This window comes from Amphiprion ocellaris, chromosome 18 (assembly GCF_022539595.1).
Source record: "Amphiprion ocellaris isolate individual 3 ecotype Okinawa chromosome 18, ASM2253959v1, whole genome shotgun sequence".
NCBI classification, from domain to species: domain Eukaryota; kingdom Metazoa; phylum Chordata; class Actinopteri; family Pomacentridae; genus Amphiprion; species Amphiprion ocellaris.
In genome coordinates this window covers 7,858,072-7,881,919 of record NC_072783.1, presented here as the reverse complement: position 1 = coordinate 7,881,919, position 23,848 = coordinate 7,858,072, and the positions used below count along the sequence as shown (strand labels likewise).

General features: G+C 36.6%; 1 protein-coding gene across 3 annotated transcripts in view; it reads left to right on the top strand.

Annotated features, from left to right (window-relative positions):
* grid1b (glutamate receptor, ionotropic, delta 1b) overlaps positions 1–23,848 on the top strand; it is a 693,674-nt gene that overhangs the window by 591,380 nt on the left and 78,446 nt on the right. For all 3 annotated transcript variants that reach the window (XM_055004576.1, XM_055004575.1, XM_055004577.1), the window contains 2 exons: positions 8,132–8,293; positions 14,468–14,587. In XM_055004576.1, the coding sequence (XP_054860551.1) occupies positions 8,132–8,293; positions 14,468–14,587 (282 nt within the window). The remainder of the gene's footprint in view (positions 1–8,131; positions 8,294–14,467; positions 14,588–23,848) is intronic.

Genomic DNA, 23,848 nt, shown 5'->3' with positions numbered 1-23,848 from the left:
AAACAACTTAAATGTTGCCAAAATTGCGTGGAATTTGTCCAAAGCAACTTAAAATATGGCAAAAATGACTCAAAGGTTGTCCAACCTGATGCAAAACCTGTCCCAAATAACTTACAACTTTTAAAACTGACTTAAAACATGTCCACACAACTTATAAAATGGCCAAAATGACTCAAAGTTTGTCTAAAACAATCTAAAATGACATAAAAACTTGACAATATGACTTGCAACTTATCCAAAATAACTTAAAAACTCTCTGACACAACCTAAAATATGACCAAAATGGCACAAAACGTGTTCAAAATTTTGCAAAACTTGTCCCAAGTTACTTCAGAGCTTTTCAAGTTGATTTAAAAGCTGTCCCAAAGAACTTAAACAGTGCCCAGAATGTCTCAAACCTTGTCCGGATCGGGAGACATATTAACAGGGAGTAATGGGGGGGATCTCACTAATATGGCCTCGCTGGTGGGACCCGGCCCCCTTATGACTATGGGGTGGCGGGGGTGGACCATCATCCGTGTTGCTGTGGCTGGGGGGTCCCCGGGACCTGGGGGCTGTGGTCGGGGGGGGTTCTCCTGCGTGCCCGACGGGTCCGGGCAGGTGCGATGGCTCTTGGTGGGCTGCGGGGGCTGGATTGGCCGTCCTGGTGGGCGCTGTGGCTGTACTGCGGGCTGGTGGCATGTGGTGGCTCTGTCCTGGTGGGTTGTCAGGGCGCATTGCGGGGGGTGGGGGCCCTGGGTGTACTGCGCTCACCTGGGGCCTGGTGCGGGGGGTATGCGGGGTGCCTCCCTGTTGGCGTCGCCGGGCCCCACCACACTGTCCATTTTTACCCTCTGGACTCACATCGGGTCCCGGCTCCGATTTCCTCTGGCCGGCTCCCGGTGGTGGCCTGCCTTGTGATGGGCTGGTTGCCATCCCTTCGGTGGGCCGCTCGGCCCCTGTGTCTGGCTTCCTGGCTGTGTGGGGCCGTTGGCCCCCTCAGGGGAGGGGGAGGGGGTGGGGGTGGGCGGGTCGGGTGGTGGGGTGGGGGGTTTGGTGGGGACTGGGGTGGGCGGGGTTGGGGTTTGGGTGGCGGGTGGGTCCTCGTGCCCCGGGCCGCCTGGGTCGGTCTGGGCGCGCTGGGGGTGTCAGTAGCTGCTCCCTCTTGTTCTCCGGGTTCGCGTCGTTCACGGTGGCCCCGGTGGCGCCGCCCTGTGGCTCCTACGGCCCGGGGGGAGGGATGCCCTGTTGACTTGGCCCTGCCTTGCCGTGATTGCTGTTCTGGGCTTCCGGGTTCTTCACACTTGCATGTTTGATCAGGTCTTGCCAGCTACTGCCGAGTCCCATTTCAGCGATTGATGGGTCCCGCCAGAATGTGCTGAGAATCTCTCCAGTCTCTACCCTAAACTCATTCTCTCTCGCACTAGTATCCTCTTCTGGCCTATTCTATTCTATTCTATACTATCAAGACACCCACAATTATGGTGCTCAGTACCGTTTGTTCATTTATTATTGAATCTCTTTTTCTTTTGTATTGGTTTGGTTTTCTTTTCTTTTTTCAAATTTTTATTTTTTTTTATTGATGGACAGTTAGTAGTTGGGCATAACACACCACCTTACTATCTTTAATTGCAATAGCACCGCCTGTTATTTTCTATCCCTGTTCATCCTGTTCGTTCTGTTCATCCTGTCCAGTCTTTGTTTCCCCCACACATCACTGAGGTGTAGCACTGCCCTCCCTGGCTTATAATAGGGAATTCTAATAAAGAATATCTACTTAGCTTTCAGGGAGGGCCGGTGATGGTCACACACATGCACTAAATATTAAAATATTTGGCTGCAAGACTAAAATATGCATCAATCTCATATAATGTTTACGCCCCTTTTGTGGAGTTAAACAATGAGAACAAATGCAGACAAAAAAAAAAAAAAAGGGTCAAACCTTGTCCAAGATTTAAAACTTGTCCAGAACGACTTAGATTCTTTACAAAACAACTTTAGAATTGGCCAAAATGACTTTGAATTTGTCCAAAACAACTTTATATTTGACCAAAATGACTTCAAATCTCTGTCAAACAACTTACACATAGCCAAAAAGACTTTATTTGTCCAAAACAACTTCAAACAAGGCCAAAATGACAAAAAATATGTCACAAATTACTTAAAAACTTTCCAAACTGACTTAAAATCTATCAAAAACAACTTTAAAAGTGTTAGAAATACAGAAAATTCATCCAAAACAATCTAAAATGTGACCAAATGATCCAAACTCGACCTCAGTTTTGTCCAAAACATCTCAAACCTCGTCCAAAATGATTTAAAACTTGGCCACAATGACTTCAAATTTTTCCAAAATCACTTTATACTTGGTCAAATCTCTGTAAAACAACTTAAACATAGCCAAAATTACTTTGAATTTGTCTAAAACAACTTAAAACAAGGCCAAAATAACAAAAAACAAACATGTCACAGATTACTTAAAAACTTTCCAAACTAACTTAAAATCTGTCCAAACAACTTAACCAGTGCCCAAAATAGCTCAAAGTTTGTCCAAAGCAATCTAAAATGTGGCCAAATGATCAAAACTCTAACTCAAAATTTGTCCGATATGTATCAAACCTTGTCCAAAATGACTTAAAGCTTGACCAGAACAACATAAAATCTTTCCAAAACAACTTTATACTTGGCCAAAAGGACTTCAAATCTCTATAAGATAGCTTAAATGTAGCCAAAATGACTTTGAATTTGTCCAAAACAAAACATGGCCAAAATGACACAAAACTGATCCAAAATTACTTAGAACTTTCCAAATTGATTTAAAATCTGTCCAAACAACTTAAAAAGTTGCCCAGTAGGACTTAAAACTTACTGAAACAACTTAAATGTGGCCAAACTAACTCAAAATTTGTCCAAAATGTCCCAAACCTTGTCCAAAATGACGTAAAACTTGTCTAGAATGAATTAAAATCCTTCCAGAAACAACCTCAATCCTTGGCCAAAATGACTTAAATCTCTGTAAAACAACTTAAACATAGCCACAATGACTTCAAATTTGTCCAAAATTAATTAATACATGTCCAAAATGATGCAAAACTTGTTTTCAAAAATTATTACAAATTACTTCAAAACTTTCCAAACTGACTTAAAATCTGGCCAAAACAACTTCAAAAGTGTCCAGAATAACTCAAAGTTTTCCAAAGCAATCTAAAATATGGATAAATGATACAAAAACTTGCCCAATAGGACATAAAGTGGCCAAACTAACTCAAAATGTGTCCAAAATGACTTAAAACTTGTCCAGAACTATTTAAAATCTTTCCAAAACAACTTTATACTTGGCCAAAATGACTTCAAATTTGTCCAGAATTACTTAAAGCTTTTTCCGAAATTGCTTTAAATGTGTAAAAACACAACTAAAAAACATGTCAAAAGTGACGCAAAACTCATCCATAATGACTGCATTCTTAATTGGGCAGTGAAGGATGTAATTTCATCTTAAAACATTGTATTTTGTCACCTGTAACATTGTCATGTCCAGTTAGAAAGAGTCACAAAATAACATGAACGCATTAACTCTGGCTGGAGCTCATTAAGCCTCACATTAGTCCTTGTCATGGTGCCCGTCGCTAGCTAAACTCGTTCTTCATGCAACATTCGGCAAATGTTTTAGGAAGAACATTTTTAGAATGGAGAACTTTATCTTGCTTTTTCAAATTACATTCTAGGAACTTTAAAAAAACTTTGCAGAACTTTCTCTGTATAGCAAAAGAAAATCTACTTTCACAATTGTTGGTCTGAAAACTTGTATTTGGGACTCAATGTGACTATTAGAAAATTAGATTAGAAAAAATGTCCACAAGAGCATAAAAAAACACGTTTTCTCTTTGATTTGAAGGCTCCGTTGGTGTCCTACAACTTTACCTTCATTCAGGAATCTGTGTCCTCGATTCGTTTAGTTTATTACAAATATTCCGTGTCCTTAAACTGACTGAAAAATGTTCAGTTTATCCTCGTCCAGAACAGAAACACTTCCACCGACAAAAAAAGAAGCAAAATTGTGTTTAAAAGACGCATATTTCATCAAATGGAAGCTGAACCAACAGAAAAGGGACAAATGAGTTAGAGAATGAATGAATTAAAGTCACAATTTAGAGATGCAAAGGCACAAATTATTAATTCAGCGGAATAAATAGAGTTATTAGGAGGCACAAATTGCTAAATTGAAGGGAAAATGAGGAATTTAACGAGTAGTTACTGATTTTGGTGTTGCTTTAGTGCATCATCTCTACCTGTGGACGTCTGCTGAAGGCATGTATACCTGAAAACACTGTCCTTTCACTTTAAAACTGTCTAGTTTGATGTTTTTATGTTGATGAGAAACAACAAACTCCCTTCACAAAGGCTCCAGTGTTTCCTCGTGGTGTTGAATCTCAGCATTTTCTTCTCTGCTGCTCAAAAACGAGATGCACATCCATAAATTCATGAGTGCATTTATGAATCCGGCCGCCCACGCCGCTACAGTACATTTACAGTAGACTGAGGGCTGTCAGGTCACATCTCACTGTTCAAATATCAGCCAAATGTTAAACAAGGACAAACAAAGTTTCACAGCGAGAGGAAATGAAGCCGACACACTGAAAAACAACCACAAGGAGGCGTCTCAGAGTCAAATACACCAAAACTAATTCGGATCTTTAGGGATTTTCTGTCCTAGACAACTTCAAATATGGCCAAAATAACAAAAATATGTTCAAAGTCACTCAAACTTTGACCAAAACAACTTAAAATGTGGCCACAATGTTTCAAAACTTGTCCAAAATGACTTAAGATCCTTCAAAAACTACGTAAAACTTCACCTAAATCACTCAAAATCTTGTTTAAACATCTTGGAATTGGCCAAAATGATTGTAAAGGTGTCCAAAATGACTTAAAACTTGTCCAAAGTGACTTAAAATCTGTCCAGGACAACTTCAAATGTGGCCAAAATAACTACAAATCTGTTCAAAATCACTTAAACTTTGACCAAAACAATTTAAAATGTGGCCAGAATGACACAAAAGCTGTCCAACATGACTTAAGATCCTTCTTAATCAACTTAATACTTCACCTAAATCACTCAAAACCTTGTTTAAACATCTTGAAATTGGTCAAAGTGATTGGAAGGGTGTCCGAAATGGCTTACAATTTGTCCAGTGTGACTTGAAATCTGTCCAAGACAACTTCAAATATGGCTAAAATAACTACAAATCTGTCCAAAATCACTTAAACCTTGACCAAAGCAAACTAAAATATGGCCATAATGACCAAAGCATCTGGAACAACCAGGTACTACCGCTGACCTACAATACATTTTTTGACATGCATGAAATTCTTTTTTCTTATCAGTTAAAGGATTGTTATGTAACTCCATGCTATCAGCATCAGGACCTGTGTTACAGAAGGCTTTGTCGTGGTGCCCCTTTACTAGCTAAACTCCCACAATGCTCTCTGATTGCCCTCTGGTCTCTACAGGATTAAATAGGAAGAGGCTCCACCTGATGGAACAACCAGGCGCTACAGTCGATCTACAATCCTTAAAGTGTTTATTAGCTAAGAAATACTACATATTGATCAGAACATCCCTAAAAGAAACCTCGAGGACGTTGGTGTCGCCTCGTCTCCTTTTGTTACTGCTGCAGCTTTAGTAAAAGGCAAACAGACTTTTCTTTCTGTTTTTTTTGTTTCATCTTTCACCCAGGAGGCTTCTTCTAGACTGAAGAATGTCTTCAAGATTGAAGAAAGTCCAGTTGCCTTCTAACACAGCTCTTAGGATTAACATAGCCTTTCATTTGAAGTCATGTTTCTGGTCGCTTGGTTAGCATACAACCAGTTTTTATGGCATTTTTGGTCTGTTTTTGGTCTCCACCACCTCTTAGGGGAAAACATCTGTCTTTTTAGCTATGAAATCCTTAATTATAGAGGCATTTTTAGAGTGTTTTCTCTGGAAACAGCTGCCTGCTATGGCCAAAACTGAAACTATAAAAGCCCTGAGGGTGAAGAAAAACAGTGAAGTTGTAGCTGAACATCTGAAAAATGAGCTAAAATTCACAAAACATCTAAAAATGGCTGCTGCAAAGATTTAAAGACATTGAAGTTTTGTCGCTCCGCAGCTTTACGTGACTCTTAATCTTATTCTACAGTTTATAGCTTCACTCATTTATAAACTCTTTACTGCTTCTGATTTGTTTCATGACGAAACAGTTGGACTGTTTCCAGTACATTTCGTCGTATTTATTCAGTAGCTGAAATCAGAGGACAAACTCTGAGCTCTCTGCAGGTAAAACTCACCTTTTATCACTCAAACACTCCCTCTGCTGCTGTTTCCAGCTGTGAAACATCACAGCAATGTCCAGCTGACATTTAAAGACAGCAAACACTACAATTACACGCTTCAGTCACGCTTTATTTAATTTTCTTCTCCTTCACTTGTTTTTATTCTTTTCTTCCTTCTTCTTCACTTCTGTTTTCACTTCTTTCACCTGTTCAACTCGTCCTCGTCAATCAAGCAATGTCAAAATAATAATAATAATTTGGAAAAAACAGTAAAAAGACAAACAAAACATTGAAAATCTGGCAGCAAAAGTTCCAGAAAAAATACATTAAAAAACTATGGAATACTGTAACATCTAAATCAGTAAAACTGTGAAAATAGCAGAAAATATCGGTAAAATAATTCTATTTTTCAGCTGTTTTAAATACAGTAAAACAGTCATTTTATGGTCACATGTTGCAAAATTTAAAATTAGTATTTGTAAAAATACAGATTTTTAATATCAACATTATTTCCAGTTTTCACCTGTTTTTTTAAATATTTTTATTATTACATTTAATATGTATTTTTTCTGTGATTTTACTAGAAACTATCTGTAAAATACACTAAAATGTATTCAAAATAGTAGTTTAACTAATTATTTACGGTTTCTCAATTTTGGATATACATAATTATTCTTTAAAATATTAATAAATATGTATAAATTAGTAATTCTATGGTCAGATGTTGTAAAAACAACTTTGAAATACCATTTATAGTTTTGTTGCATTTTTTTGTTTTTTTAAAGCAATCTATATGTAAATTAATACTTTTTTCTGTGATTTTAGTTGATATCTATAATTTAACAAAACAAGGAAAAACAGTGAAGTAGTGGTTTAAAACACTGTTTACCATAAAACACAGCACATATAATTTTCTTTCAAATAATTATATCTGCAAAATAACAATATTTTACAGATTTCTATCTTTATATTTAGGATAATTTTTTGGCTCATTTTATATTGTGTTTGAGTCATTTAGATAATTTTGGTCAGTTCTTGGACCATTGTAGGTAATTTTCGAGTGATTTTTGGTGATTTTTAGGTCATGTTGAATAATTCTGGAGTCATTCTGAATGATCATTTTGTATCACATTTGAATCCTTTTGATCATTTTTAAGTCGGTTTGGTAAGTTCTTGGACCATTTGGGGTATTTTTTGAGTCATTTTGGATAATTCTGGAGTCATTTTGGGTGACTTTTGAGTTATTTTGGATCATTTTTCACTTATTTTGTATTGCGTTTGAGTCATTTCAATATTTTGTAAGTCATTTTGGTCAATTCTTGAACCACTTTGAGTCACTTGAGTAATTGTGGATGATTTTTAGGCCATTTTAGGTGACTTTAAGTAATTTTGGGTGATTTTTGACTCATTTTGTATCGTTTTTGAGTCATTTTCACCATTTTTAAGTCAGTTTGTTCAGTGCTTGAACTTTGTTAGGTAATTTTTGAGTCGTTTTGAATAATTCTGGAGTCATTTTGGGTGATTATTAGATAATTTTGGATGATTTATAGATCATTCTGGGTGATTTTTGACTCACTTTATATCGTGTTTCAGTCATTTTAATCATTTTTACGTCAATTTGGTCAGTTCTTGAATCATTTTGGGTAATTTTTTTGAGTGATTTTGTGTGCTTTTTAGGTGTTTTTGGTCAGTTTTTGAGTCACAGTGTTTTTAAGAGAAGTTGTTTGTTGTTTATTTATTTCATTTCCATCCAATAGAAAATTGTCTGTCATATGGAGAGTCATTATAAACTTTAATTTGTCTTTATTAAATGAGTTGTATTTGTCTCTGCTGTCTCCAGGTGTCCAACCTCTACCTGTACGACAGCGTGTTGATGCTGGCCAACGCCTTCTACAGGAAGCTGGAGGACAGGAAGTGGCACAGCATGGCCAGTCTCAACTGCATCAGGAAGTCCACCAAGCCGTGGAACGGAGGCTGGTCCATGCTGGAGACCATCCAGAAGGTACGAAGATGAGTTTAGATCCAGAAAATATAAACCTGGGGTCCATGCTGGAGACCATCCAGGAAGTATGAGGACAAGTTTAGGTCCAGAAAATACAGATCAGGAGGAAAAGTTTCACCTCCTGGGGTTTTATACAGGCAGTTAAAACTCATCTTAACCCTCCTGTTGTCTTCATTTACAGGCACCAAGAAATACTGTTTCCTTGTCTAAAAAAAGCCCCAAATTTCTGAAAATTTGCAAAACCTTCAGGAAAGAAATTCCAATACTTCCTTTATAGTTTCCCTTAAAAGTTTTATTTTTAAAAAATTCTTGTAAATATTTTCAAAAAATGAGTAAAAATCTTCCCAAAAAAATCCTAAAAATATCTAAAGTGGTTACAAATGTATCAGTAAAACTTCTATTTTCTTTAAGAACATTCACAAAAAAATCAAAATCAAAAAATTTTTTTGTGAATGTTCTTCAGAAACATTTTTAACATTTCTTTTTTTTGACCAAAAAATGTTCAGATATTTCCCAAAAATGTTGAAATTGTGGACATCAGAAGTTTCAGTGTGAAATTTTTTTTCTCCACATTTTCAAACTTTAAAACGGGTAAATTTTGACCCGCAGGACGACACGAGGGTTAAACACTAAAACAGCAGAAAATTGGCCGTTTTACGAGAAAATTAAACTAACTATTGAACAGAAACACCAGCTGAGACAATATAATACTGATAACTGATCATTTTTGACTCATTTTGGTCAAATTCTGACTCATTTTGATCAGGTTCTGTGAAATTTTGGACAATTTTTAAGTTAGTTTTTGGGTCATTTTTGGCTAATTTGAGTCAATTTGATTAGTTTTGAAGTCATTATGGTAATTTCTGAGTCTTTTTTGATCAGATTTTGTTATTTTTGGACAATTTTGAATCACTTTGACCAGTTTCTGAGTAATAGTGTACAATTTTTAAATCCCTTTGGTCAAATTCTGACTTGTTTTGATGCGGTTTGGGGAATTTTTATCAATTTTGTAGTTATTTTGTATGATTTTAGATAATTTTAATTGCTATTTTAAGTTATGATTGATTTCTTAATTATTTGGGATATCATTGAAACTTTTTGATCAGGTCTTGGGTAATTTAGAACAATTTTGAGTCACTGTGATCGTTTTATGAGTCTTTTTGGTCAAATTCTGACTCAATTTGGTCAAGTTTTGGGGAATTCTGGACAATTTTGAAGTAATTTTGACCATTTTTAAGTCATTTTTGGCAATTTTGAAGTAATTTTGACCATTTTTAAGTCATTTTTGGCAATTTTGAGTGATTTTTTAAAGTCATTATGGTAATATTTAAGTCTTTTTGATCAGATTTTGAGTAATTTTGTACAATTTTTGAGTCACTTTAGTCACGTTCTGAGTTGTTTTCAGCAAGTTTGGGGGTTTTCAGCACTTTTTGAATTATTTCGTTTGATTTTCGATCATTTAAATAGTTTTTTTCAGTGAATATGATTGAATTTTTAATTATTTTAGATAACAGTGAGTCTTTTTGATCAGGTTTTGAGTCTTTTTGGACAATTTATGAGTCACTTTGGCCAAATTATGACTCATTTTGATCAAATTTTGAGGAATTTTGGATGATTATTATACTATTTTTGATAATTTTGAGTGAATTTGATTAATTTTAAAGTCATTTTGGTAGTGTTTGAGTCTTCTTGATCAGGTTTTGTATCATTTTGGACTATTTCTGAGCCGTAAGTGTTTTTATCTATGTTTTGTTTGTTTCAGAAACCCTCTGATTCAGAGTCATTTCAAGAGTTTCCTGTTCACGATTTAATTGACAGAACCGCTAAAGGCTGAGGAGAACATGTGGAGGAACATTAGATTTACGTTAGTCGACAGAATAAGCAGATCTTTGTGAGCAGAAGATGAATCAGACATGAAACGCTGTTGCTGAAACAAGACGTTCATTCAGCTCCAACCCTGACATGAATGTAAATCGCAGCTTCAGTCTGATTGGATTCTGTTCAGCGCTGATGAGTCTGTCGGAACACGATGAGATGCTTTTATTACTTTATTATTGGCCACATTTACAGATTTTGATAAATTTTCAGTTATTTTGAGTCATTTAGTAGAATTTTTGTGTCATTTTTTCAGAATTTTGAGTCATATTTGGCAATTTTGAGTCCTTTAAGAGAATCTTTAGTCATTTGAATAATTTTTTTAAAGTAATTTAGGAAAATTTGGAGTCCTTTTGACCTGTTTTTGAGTCTTTTCTGGCAAATTATAGATGATTTGGACCATTCTCTTGTCGTGTTGGTAGTTTATTTTCTTAAGGGCCTGCTGCCAAGAAACATCCCCACACCATGATGCTGCCACCACCGTGCTTCACATCATGATACTGCCACCACCATGCTTCACTTCATAATGCTGCCACCACCATGCTGCACATCATGATGCTGCCACCACCATGCTTTACATCATGATGCTGCCACCACCATGCTTCACTTCATAATGCTGCCACCACCATGCTGCACATCATGATGCTGCCACCACCATGCTTCACTTCATAATGCTACCACCACCATGCTTCACATCATGATGCTGCCACCTCCATTCTTCACATCATGATGCTGCCACCTCCATGCTTCACATGATGCTGCCACCACCGTGCTTCACACCATGATGCTGCCACCACCGTGCTTCACACCATGATACTGCCACCACCGTGCTTCATATCATGATGCTGCCACCACCATGCTTCACATCATGATGCTGCCACCACCGTGCTTCACATCATGATGCTACCACCACCGTGCTTCACATCATGATGCTGCCACCACCGTGCTTCACATCATGATGCTGCCACCACCGTGCTTCACATCATGATGCTGCCACCACCGTGCTTCACATCATGATGCTGCCACCACCATGCTTCATATCATGATGCTGCCACCACCGTGCTTCACATCATGATGCTGCCACCACCATGCTTCACATCATGATGCTGCCACCACCATACTTCATATCATGATGCTGCCACCACCATGCTTCACATCATGATGCTGCCACCACCATGCTTCATATCATGATGCTGCCACCACCATGCTTCACATCATGATGCTGCCACCACCATGCTTCACATCATGATGCTGCCACCACCATGCTTCACATCATGATGCTGCCACCACCATGCTTCATATCATGATGCTGCCACCACCATGCTTCACATCATGATGCTGCCACCACCATGCTTCACATCATGATACTGCCACCACCATGCTTCACATCATGATACTGCCACCACTGTGTTTCACACCATGATGCTGCCACCACCGTGCTTCACAGTGGGGATGGTGTGTTTGTGATGATGTTCAGAGTTTAGTGTCCAACAAACATATCATCCAGTCTGATGGACATAAAGCTCCATCCTGGTCTCCTCAGACCAAAGAACCTTCCTCCAGTTGTCTTCAGAGTCTCCACATGTCTTCCTTCAGAGGAGTCATAGTTGTCTTGGTGGCCTCCCTCACTAGTCTCTTTCTTCTCGGTCTCTCAGTTCTTGAGGACATCGTGCTCTAGTCAGATTTATTCATGTTCCATCTCCCTTCTATTTCTTAATGATGGATTTAACTGGACTCCAGGAGATCTTCAGGAACTTGGACATGTTCTTTTATCGTCCTGACTGATGCTTTTCAACAGCCTTTTCTCAGTTTCTTTGTTCTTTAGTCTTCATGGTGTAGTTCTATCCCGGAGTTCTGATCCACCAGAGACTGGACCTTCCAGATATAAGAGTCTTTATACTACAATCACTGAGACACATTCACTGACCTCAGATCATCCATTTAATAACTGTTGATTTCCAGCATCAACAGGCTGCATCTGAGTTCAATTAGTCACTTTGTAGGAGTTGAATACCTTTGCAGTCACTTACTTTATAGTTTATATGTTTAAATAATTGACATTCCTTTGTAGAAATCTGTTTGAACTTTGACAGAAGGAGTCACATTTTTTAATTTCCCGTCAAAAGCCACATTATTCCATGATAGTCCATGATTCAGTGTTGGAAATCAACTTCTAAAGGAGGTGAACAGTTTTTCTAGAAGCTGTAGATACGCTGTTGTCTTACGGGGACAAATTGGCTGTTTTCCTGTCGAAGGTAAACTTGTTCATTTCCTCCGGTCTCCGACTTCCTTTCCTGATGAGATGGAAAATGAACACTTTCATGTTCACCCTCCTCCTCCTCCGTCCTGCAGCAGCTGCATGGATATTGGATGTTTATTGGACGTCTGGAGGCGTCTCTGCAGCTGACAAACACTTTCAAACATTACGCTGGGCGACCTTTGCGGCTGACGGGGGAACATTTCGTTGTGACGGCCGTCTTTAGTCTTGCTTTACATCCGATGCGAGCTGATGGCAGTCGTGGAATGACATTTCATCCGTGGCCTTTTGGTGTAAGAGCTCCGCGGTCAGTCATGAGCCGGTTCTGATGATGTTTTATGAGGCGAGTCACATCTCTAAACACTGCAGAGGCTACAGAGGAGACGGCAAGCAGAGCTGAAGCTGGTTATTGCATTAAACAACACCCATTAATTATGTCTACGTCTTTGTTGTTGTCAGTTTAACATCAGTTTCACACAGCAGCAGCTTACAAAACTCCATTCAACAGTTTCTGGGCCACAGTTATCCGAGAATGTACATGTTTTGTCCAAGACTACACAAATATTTCCAAATTAACTTAAAACCTCACTAAAATAGCTGAAAACTGGAACAAAATGACTTAAAATATGTCCAAAATGACCCAAAATCTGTCCAAAGTTGCTCAAAAATTGTTGAAAATCATAAAAATTTGGTCTCAAATGGCTTAAAACTCATCCAAAATGTCCAGAATTTATATATTTTGTCCAAGATTATGCAAATATTTCCAAAAATACCTTAAACTTCCCCAAATGACTCAGAAATTTGACCAAAATTACTGACGATTTGTCCAAAATGACTCCAAATCTGTCCACAATTACTCAAAAATTGTTGAAAATTATACAGATTTGGTCCTAAATGGCTTGAAACTTGGCCAAAATAACAAGATTTGTCCCAAATGACTAAATACAGACCGATACTGACTCAAAATCTATCCACAATTACTCAAAAATTGTTGAAAATTCTTCTTGAATGGACAGAATTTGTCCAAGATTACCCAAATATTTCCAAAAATAAGCTCAAACTATACCAAGATTACTGAAAATTTTGACCAAAACAACTAACAATGTGACCAGAATGACTCAAAATCTGTCCAAAATTGCTCAAAATGAGTTGAAAGTTATTCAAAATTTGTCCTAAATGGCTTAACCTTTGTCCAAAAGAACAAAACTTGACCAAAATTACTTAAAACTTTATCCAAAATGTCCACAATGTCCAGATTTGTCCAAGATTACCCAAATATTTCCAAATAACCTCAAACTTTACAAAAATGACTGAAACTTCAAACAAAAATGACTCAAAATCTTTCTGCAATTACTCAAAAATGGTTGAAAACTATTTAAAATGTGTCCTAAATGGTTTAAAACTTATACAAAATAACAAAACTTGTCAAAAATGACAAAACACGACCAAAAATGACTCAAAATCTGTCCACAATTTTTCATAAATGATTGGAAATTATTCCAGATTTGTTCTGAATGGCTTCAAACTTTGTCCAGATTGTACAGATTAGTCAGGGATTACCTAAATACTTCCACTTAAAATTCTGTTCACAATTACTTAAAATTTGTTGAAAATTATTCAAAGTTTATCCTAAATGGCTTAAAACTTATCCAAAATAACAAAACTTGTCCAAAGTTACCTCAAACATGACCAAAAATGACTCAAAATGTGTCCAAAATTGCTCAGAAATGGTTGAAAATTACTCCAGATTTGTCCAAAATGACTTAAAACGTGACCTAAAACAACTCCAAATCAGAAGTCTTGTTATTCAGTGAATCATATTAGCTGATGGAGAATCTTTTTTGGTGTTAAATTTCAACAAATATCAGTTGTGGCTGAGCTCTGTTTGTGTATTAAGTCAAACTAAAGTAAAAGGCTGAGATAGTTATGATCGCAGTAAATAAAAATTTCACAGGTTTTTGGGGAAAAACTCAGAAACCAGAAGCAGAATCTGCATGTTTTACCAGGTCAGATGATTTCTTCCATCTTCTCTGTATCTTCAGGGAAACATCACCGGCCTGACGGGAACGATGGACTTTAAAGACAGCGGCTCAAACTCTCATGTCCAGTTCGAGATCCTCGGATCCAGTTTCAGTGAGACCTTCGGCAAAGACATCAAGAGGGTGAGTTCACGGTTTCACAGTTTTATTCTGACGGCTGAAACCGAAATAGTCCCTCAGACTGCTGCTGGAAAAGTTGGAGTTTTAAAGTCTTCTTCTGTCGGATGAAGGTTTGATTTTCCTGCTCAGAATCAGCATAAATCAAACAATATTTTAGACATATGTAAGTTATTTCTGATGTTTTCTTCAAGTATTTTATTGGTTGTGATAAAATGTGGCTGGTCAAATCTTGGATTGTTGGTTTTTTAGCCAATAGTTATCATTGATGGGTTTATTGAACAGATATTTACACTAAGAGATTAACTGAGAAATACATTATAAAGGGTTTAAAATGACGGTTAGAAATATCTGTAATCCATTTACTTCAGACTTCTAGTCTGTTAAAAGGTCAAAATGAATTGAATTACTATGCCACTGTTATATAAAATATGAATTCAGATTTAAAGTTTTTTTCATTTAATACCTCATATTTAGGTGTTTTATCCTTTATGTATTTCTTCCCTTTCTAAGGCGACATAATACACGCAAAATTCTTTTTTTTCATTAACTGGTCAATTTAGCTTCCATAACATGTTCTCTTCCAGACTAATTGTGAGAAAATATCCAAAAAATACACATTTAGGTGTTTATTTAACTACATTTTGTCTATTTATGTTTGTATATTTCAGTTATCACATATATTTAAAATTTGTTTTGTCAAAATGAGTTTTTTCTCCAAAGTCACAAATATTCAATTACAAACATCACACATTCCAGTTTTATTCTTATTTATATTTTAGGGGTGATTTTTAAAAACATTTTGATCCTAAAACATGGCGGAAATTGATTTTATTTTGACATTTGATTGGATTTTGTAATTTATTTAGTGATAAAAATATGTGAACAAAATAAAACAACTCTTTTAAAGCCTGGATTTATCCAATATTTAGATCTCAGGTGAGCTTCCTACCTGTCCTGAGATGTAGTCAGTTAGTGTACCTGCCCAGGTGAGACCAGCAGGGGGCGCTCTGAGCTTTACTCAGCTGTCACAGGTGGATGATGGGAAAATTTATCATCTTCAGGGAAATAACAGAGGAAAGTAGGGAGCTGATGTCGGTCTGCTTCACTGTATAAACTTTAGTTATTAGCGGATAAACAGGTGAGATGTAGTTTTGTTGTTTGTTTCCCGCTAAGTTTTTGCGGCTGTTTCGCTCCATATGTGTTTTGCTCGGCGCAGTTCGAGCGCCATGTTTGTAGTTTTTATGGATACCGGTGAGTGTTGTTGTGACGCGACGGGAAATATCCGTAGTTCTGTGTTAAATGAAGTTTAAAATGAATCTGGTGAAGTTTTAGGACGCAGACTTTGAAACTGTACATGTTTCAGGCAGCGCTCGGTTTGTTTACAAGTTCGGACGTTTTTAAAACGGCCGAACAGTGACGCTCTCAAAATGGCGGCCGCGGGACTCGTTTTAATCGGTAGCGGTTTACTGCCAAAAAATGATCCTCAGCCGGAGTCTGAATGTAGTCGATTTGAGCAGTTATTATAAAATGTTTGTTTTATTTAATATTCCCCATGGCTTTGATTATAACCAATGTAGTTGTTTTAACCTGTTAAAATAGTTTTAAAGGGACTAAGTTAAGTCATATTTTTCGGTTTCACACTTGCCAAATAGTGAGTGGATAATTTCTTAATTTTAAAAATATAAAAGCCATCTGAAAACTCTCAATAATTACAATAGTATTGCCTTTTAACTAATATAATACAGTTTTAAATTTGCCTAATACTGAATCCTTCCCTTCCAATGTGACTTAAATGACTGATTTCAGTCATAAGGTTTATATTTGAATGCATAGTCTATAGGATAATTGCAAAAGAGATGATTTCCTTTTTTTTCTATCTACAAAAGCCACCTGCAGACTCTGTGAATTACAGCCTATTTATTTCATAGCTGTACTTGTACTATACTTGTATTCTTGCAGGGATATTAATTTGTTTATTCATTCATTTAGAATTAAAGAGCATTGTTTATCATCTCTGGATGACATTTCAATTAAAATTGTGGCGCCCAGTGGAAGTAGCTGTTGTTTTACCAGGTGTCTTTCTTTTGCTTTAGTGTAGTTAGTTGCTTTTTAATAACTTTAGCTCTGTCGTTTGCAGTGTTCTTGCACTTTAAATGTGTTTTTAGCTGCTTTTCTGTGACTTTAACTGTGTATTTAGGCGTCTTTCTATAGCAGAGGCTGGAATACTTGTAAATACTGAACCTGAAATACTCAGATTACCAAGTCAGAGGGCAGGAAATGCAGCCTGCAGCCATAAAAAAACTAAAATAATGTAGCAATGACACATACAATTAACAGATACTACTTTTTGGCTTTGCTTTTAGCTTTGTTTTTGCAAATTCAACAAACCTTTCCCCCAATTTCACAGTTTTTTACTGAATACTATGTTTTCACAATGAAACAGAAGTAGAAAGTCAGGTTAGGTTATAACTCAGTTTTAGGTAAATATGTAGGAGAAAGAAGCCGTTTTAGGTTGAAAAAATCACATTTATTCATCTATAGAAAATGTTATGTGAGTCACAGATGATTAACAGCTTACTAAATATCAAGTTCTCTGATTAAAAATTCCACAAGCTTTGTTTACATAAAAACTTGACATGAATGATGTCGTTTAAAGAAAAGAGTCACAACACTTTGATAGATTTAACTGTTTTCTTTCTGCTTGGCAGCTCTATTATTCATGTTTTTGAGTCACTCGGAAGAATTAGAGAAATTGTTGGTAGAAAACTACCGAGTCTAATGTTGTATTTTGGTCGAAAAATCAGTTCCTGAGCTGAAACCTGCCGGCAGCTTCGTCTGACACACAGTTCAGACTCTCACTTCCACTCTGTTGCACACCGACACACACTTTCCCTCGTTCACACTCACCTTTTAGCTTCACACAACGTCACACATGTGCAGCTCCTGCTTGAAAACATGAAAACACACTTTTACTCACTGCAGAATCATTTTACTCATGTCGGCCTCATTGATACTCACTTTGTGCTCGTTTTTACTCATTTTGGGCTCATTTTTACTCATTTTTGCATGTTTTTTAGTTATTTTGGGCTCATTTATACTCATTTTAGGCTCATTTTTACTGACTGTGGGCTCATTTTTACTTATTTTTGACTCATTTTTACTCACTGTCTCATTTTTAGCCACTGAGTGCTCATTTTTACAAATTTTGGGGAAATTTGTACTAATTTTAAGCTCATTTATACTCATTTTGGGCTCATTTATACACATTTTGGGCTCATTTTTCTTCACTGTGGCATCATTTTTTACTCAATTTGGGCAATTTTTTACTCATTCTAAGCTCATTTTTACTCACTGCGGGCTTTTTTTTTTTTTTTTTACTCATTTCAGGCTACTTTTTTGTTACCCACTGCAGGTTCATGTTTACTTATTTTGGGCTCATTTTTACTCACTATGGGCTCATTTTTGCTCATTTTAGGCTAATTTTTTTAACTTATTTTGCTCTAGTTTTTTACTCATTTTAGGCTCATTTTTACTCATTTTAGGCTCATTTTTACTCATTTTGGACTCATTTCTACTCACTGTGGCTTGCTGATTTTTCCTCATTTTGGGCTCATTTGTACTCACTGTGGGCTCATTTTTATTCATTTTGAGTAAATTTGTACTCACTACAGGATAATTTTCACAGTTAAGTATTGGCCTACTTTAATATTAATTAAAAACATATTGACCGCCAACAGTAATATATAATATAATCAGAATTTTGACCTAATGGTGCAAATTTATCCAAGGAAAACATTAAATTACGATTTTGAAACCACACTTCAAACCTCAGATCGAGCCATTATCGGACCAAAAAAACTCCACATATATGCACAGATTCGTTCCAGGCATGCAGTGAAAACACACCTTTTGCTTGTTACAGTCTTTTTAAAATGCGTCCCCTCAGGTCCAGGTAACCTGCTCACCTGTCCAGAAGTCAGAACCTCTGCCGGTGGGTTTGTTGTTTGCCTCAGGCTGTTATTGTTGCTGTCGATGCAGCTCAACATCAGGGTGTCGGCTGCAGAACCAACCTCAGGATCTGTTAAAATCCTCACAACGCCCCTGATTGCTTCATTAAGCTTTAGGAAGCTTCGAGTATTAACTGTGTTCAGGTTTTCTGTCTTTCTGCTCCGGCTTCCCTCCTGAGGTCAAATATTCACAACCTAACATTCAGAGAAGTATTTTCCACACGTTTGGTAATGTGGACGGCTGGAGATGCAACGGAGGAAACACAAGAAGTTCATAAGAAAGTTCTGCTTCAGTTTAGAAGGATTTCTGGAAGCTGTATAGAGAACTTTGGGTTTTACTGCAGTTGATTCTTGGTATCGTAAGGGGAAGTTAAGATTCTTATGCTTGCATGAACTCCAACAAGCAGTTTCTTGGTATTTTTTGCTCCAGTCTCATTTTTCCTCACTGTTGCCTCATTTTTCACTGCAATCTAACGTCCTAAAGAACAAAAACGACGTTTACCAAGGAACTGTAACGCAGTCATAAAGTTTCTCCATCGTTAACATTTTTGACTCACTCCTGACTTGGCAGATTCACTTCCTTTGTTGTATAAACTTTCAACTCCACCATGGCTGTCGTTGTTGGTGGACCTTCTGATTTCACAATAACAGACCATTAGCCATGTGACCTGGAGGGACTATATGTTCTGGTACTCCCCATTAGTCAGTTAGCACTGAAGAAGAACCTTGGATGGAGGTGAAACGTCTTCAAGAACCTACCAGAGAAGTCCAGTTGATTTCTACTGAAGTTCCTATGATCAGGGAATACTGTTTCCATGACAGGGTGTGGTCTACAACAGTGGGTGTTTTTCTTGCCACTGTCTCCTTAGGGCTTGCTCTGGGGGTTCAGGCATATGGGTTCTGTAAAGCGTCTTGAGACAATTTGACCTGTACTTGGCGCTATATAAGTAAAATTGAATTCTTCTTTCTTCTGTTTGCATGTTTTGGACTCATTTTGGGTCATTCTGGACAATTTTGTATGCATTTTGGACAAGTTTGGATTTCACCTAATTTTGGACACATTTGGGGCAAATTTGAGGAATTTTAGATCAGTTCCAGTCATTTTGGACTAGTTTTGGTTATTTTTTGACGAGATTTGGATAATTTTGTGCATTTTTTAGTGGTTTTGTTTACATACAACAATGTTTACGGCTGGGAGAAGCACAGTGTAAACGAGGAGGAATACCAGTGGGATTTGAAAACTGTCTATAGTCATTTTGTACAAATTTTGAATCACTGTTGACCAATTTTGCCATTTTAGGCATATGTTTAGCCATTTTGGACCATTCATACCACTAAAATTTGACACAAAACAAGTACAGTTTGGAGCAACCCCGTTTTTTTGAGTCATTGAGGACCATTCTTGAATCATTCAGAACAATTTTTAGTCATTTTGGACGACTCCGGAGTCATTTTTGTGAAAGTTTCAGTCATTTTGGATGACTGGAGTCATTTTTAGCAGGTTTTAGTCATTTTGGACAGCTGTGGAGTCATTTTTGAGAAGGTTTTAATCATTGTGGGCAAGCCTGGAGTGATTTTTGAGAAGATTTTAATCATTTTGGATAACTCTGGAGTCATTTTTGAGAAGGTTCCACTCATTTTGGATGACTGTGGAGTTATTTTTGAGAAGGTTTTGGTAATTTTGGACGACTGGAGTCATTTTTGAGAAGGTTTTAGTTATTTTGGACGAGTCTGGAGTCATTTTTGAGAAGGTTTTGGTCATTTTGGATGACTTTGGAGTCACTTTTGAGAATGTTTTAGTCATTTTGGAATGCTGTGCCTGATCCATATACAAAACTATTTTAACTACTTTCCTACATCTTTACAGCCACTAATTGATGGTTTCTGTAAAATACTTAAATCTGTTTTAGGTTTTATAGTTAATATACAGCCAGATTCATCAATATAACCTATAAGACTTGTAGTTTATTTGCATAAAAAGATCATAATTGTGGTTTCGCCTGCTTAAATTGAACCATATTATCGGAATGGATGATGGTTTCATTGTTTCCTAATCGCTCTTTGCTGTGTTAAATATAATCGTCTGCAGCTACTCAACAGTGATTGTCAATTTAAGGGAGATTAAAGCGGTTGGTCGGTCAGACGGCAGCGTTAGATTAGAGCCTCCTGGGAGCCATCTTTGTAGTTCTTCCCATGAATGACGGCGGCCATCGTTGATGCACCGGCGAGTTCTCACTTCATTAATTTTTCCAATCACCGAAAAAGTTGTTTGAGCGGTAACCTTGATTAACGGCGTCAGGCCTCAGCGTTAAATGGAATGAATGAGGTTTTAATTAACGCTGCGAACACTTTCAGGTCTTCCCGCTGTAAATACATGTGGGCGACATTGTACAGTAGATTAATCAATACGGAGGAGCTGCTTGGAAATATAATTAAACAATGTTCTGACATCTCTGCATCACTTTGACCTGAGAGCTGCTGTAGGTGGTTCACACAGTGAAGATGTGATTATATTATTGAATAACTGAACTTATTATTAGCTTCTGTCACCTCAACAACCCACAGTTTCACTTTCACTTTCACCGGAGGGGCAGTTTATTATAGACACTACAGAACATTTGCCATAGTAACACCATAAATTCACATATAATACAGACAATACAGTTAAAACAATTTTAAAAAATGACTAAATATTAAATAATATTGTTTAAATATTGTATTAACTACTAATATATGGATATATCTAAACACAGAAGGTTGTTCATGGATGAATCTATTTGTGGAAAATGTAATAAAATTATAAAATCATAACATATTTAGTTACATTAACAATTGTTCAACTTATTTTATTGCAAATATTTTACAAAAAATAATATTTTTTTATTAAAAATCTGCATTTCCAACCTTGCTGGTCATTTTTTCAGTCTTTATTAATACATACCTCTGTAGTATGCAATAAAAATACTACTACTTAAACTTAAAATCAGCACAAATATTATTTTTACAGACGTTTGTCACGATTTAAAGAAAAAAAAAGGTGCAGTTATCGTAAATAAATTACAGATAATAACCAGTAAATTCAATAGTAATAGTAGTACATGTAGTAATTTATTCAGCTGATTATTATTATTGTTGTTGTTGTTATTTAGATATTTGCTGTTATTTTGCTGTTTTTACAGTTTTTGAATGTGACAGCAGTCCATCATTTACCATATTTTTTATGGCAAACTGTAAAAAAATAAATGTCAAAGCAAATTTCAGTAAATAATGCATGGATATATTTGATTTTTTTTTTAAAAAATCTGATTTAAATATTGTAAAACAGTATGATTTTACGGTCAAAATTTGTCCAAGAACAAATGTTTTAGTAAAAATGCAGATTTTTACCAGCATTTAAATTCACAGTTGTACTTGTATGCTAATTAATACTTTTTGTGTGATTGTATTCGATATCTGTAATTTAACAAACAGGTTAAATCTCTAAAATATCAGTTTAAGAATTTTATTTACAATTTTAAATTCTTTATTTACATATTTTTTATTTTATTGAATAGCAAATATCTGTAAAAAAAAATCCCAATTTAAATACAGAAAAAAATATGTAATTATATGGTGAAAAGAATGAATTATTATTAGTAAAAATACAGAGTTCTGATATGGAAGTTATTTACAATTTTGACCATTTTTTTTATTGCAAATTAATATTTTATTCTATGATTTTACTAGTTATTAACTATAATACAGCAAAACACACAGGCCAGATTACAGAAAATATGTAAAATATGAGTAAATCCCAGTTAAATCTAGTTTACAGCGTATTCAGGACTGATATACACCTGCAGTAACACAAATTCTCACGCTTTTATTGAAATTCTTTTTATTTTTTATTTTTAATTTTTCAGCATTTAGCCTTTAGTGCTGATTGGCTGTTACTGTGAGGTTTGACCAATCAGATTGTTAGTAGGCCAGGCATTGCCGAGAGAAGAAGTCAAATTATTTCAAAATTAATGTATTTTATTGGAAATCGCAGTACAATACTGATAATTTACAATTCGTGCTAATTAAAGGGGGTCTACGACTTTCAATTTTCACCGTAAGTCGGAACTCCGGCGAAAATGTAAACAAAGCCGTTTCATGCATCACGATATCGATCAGTTCTTCATAAAAGTCATGAATACCAATGACTTTCGTGCATGTATGAATCATTTTACAAGAAGAAAACAGAATATGTTGCACTGTTTTTACAACTCGAGTGTTTTATTCTAATTTCACTTCCATGGAGACGGCTTTCCTTTTCTTCCAAGCATCAGGAGAGTCTGACTTACGCTGGGAGCCATAATGAAGGGCAAAAAGTCAGTGAATGTAACACAATCCAAGGTGGCGTACAACTGGAGAATGGAAACAAAGCCGTCTTACAGCACCACGTGACGACGAATTCATCCACTCCACTCACCAACTATGGCGCTTTTCCATTAACACCTACTCGGCTCCACTTGACTTGACTCGGCTCGACTCGATTCAGGTTATTTTCCATTACAATTGAGTACCACCTCATTGTAGGTGGAGTCATCACAGCACGGCGGTCTGGCCATGGAGTTAGCATTGATGGCTAACTAGCTAGCTCATTGTCTGCATACAGTAGACAACGACGCTACTTTCAAAACATACCAAAGTTTAAAGTGAGCTTGCGACCAATGGGGTAAGTATTATACAAGTTTCTTCACGGTTTTCGTGAAGGAGTCGCTCTCTTGTGTTGTCACTTCCTGTCCAATCAGTGTCCTGCATTCTGTAGACGTCACATTGTCGGCTCAACTCAGCTTGCTTGGAACCTCGGCCGAGTAGGTACTAAAATAGTACCGGGTGCCAGATACTGTGTCCTAATGGAAAACTTCACAAATCGAGTAGAGTCGAGCCGAGTCAAGCCGAGTAGGTGCTAATGGAAAAGCGCCACTAGTTCCACGAAACCATTTCCGACATAACGACGAAGCGCCGTAGGTCGTAAACCGAGGACCTCCTGTACACTTAAAGAAGCGTTGATACAAAAGCAGGAAAACGAATGCCGTGTACTAGTAACACAAACTGTGAAACCTTCAAAGAGACATCTGTTATTTCCTGAAAATGAGACGTCTACAGGTTTCAGATGGAGGGAGGTCATTTTTTCTCATTCTGAGTTTAAATTAAAGATCCTCCGACTCTAGTGGGAAATCTCAGTTCAAATCAGGTTTCGATTTGTGCTGAAAACAAGCTGCAGTGAAAA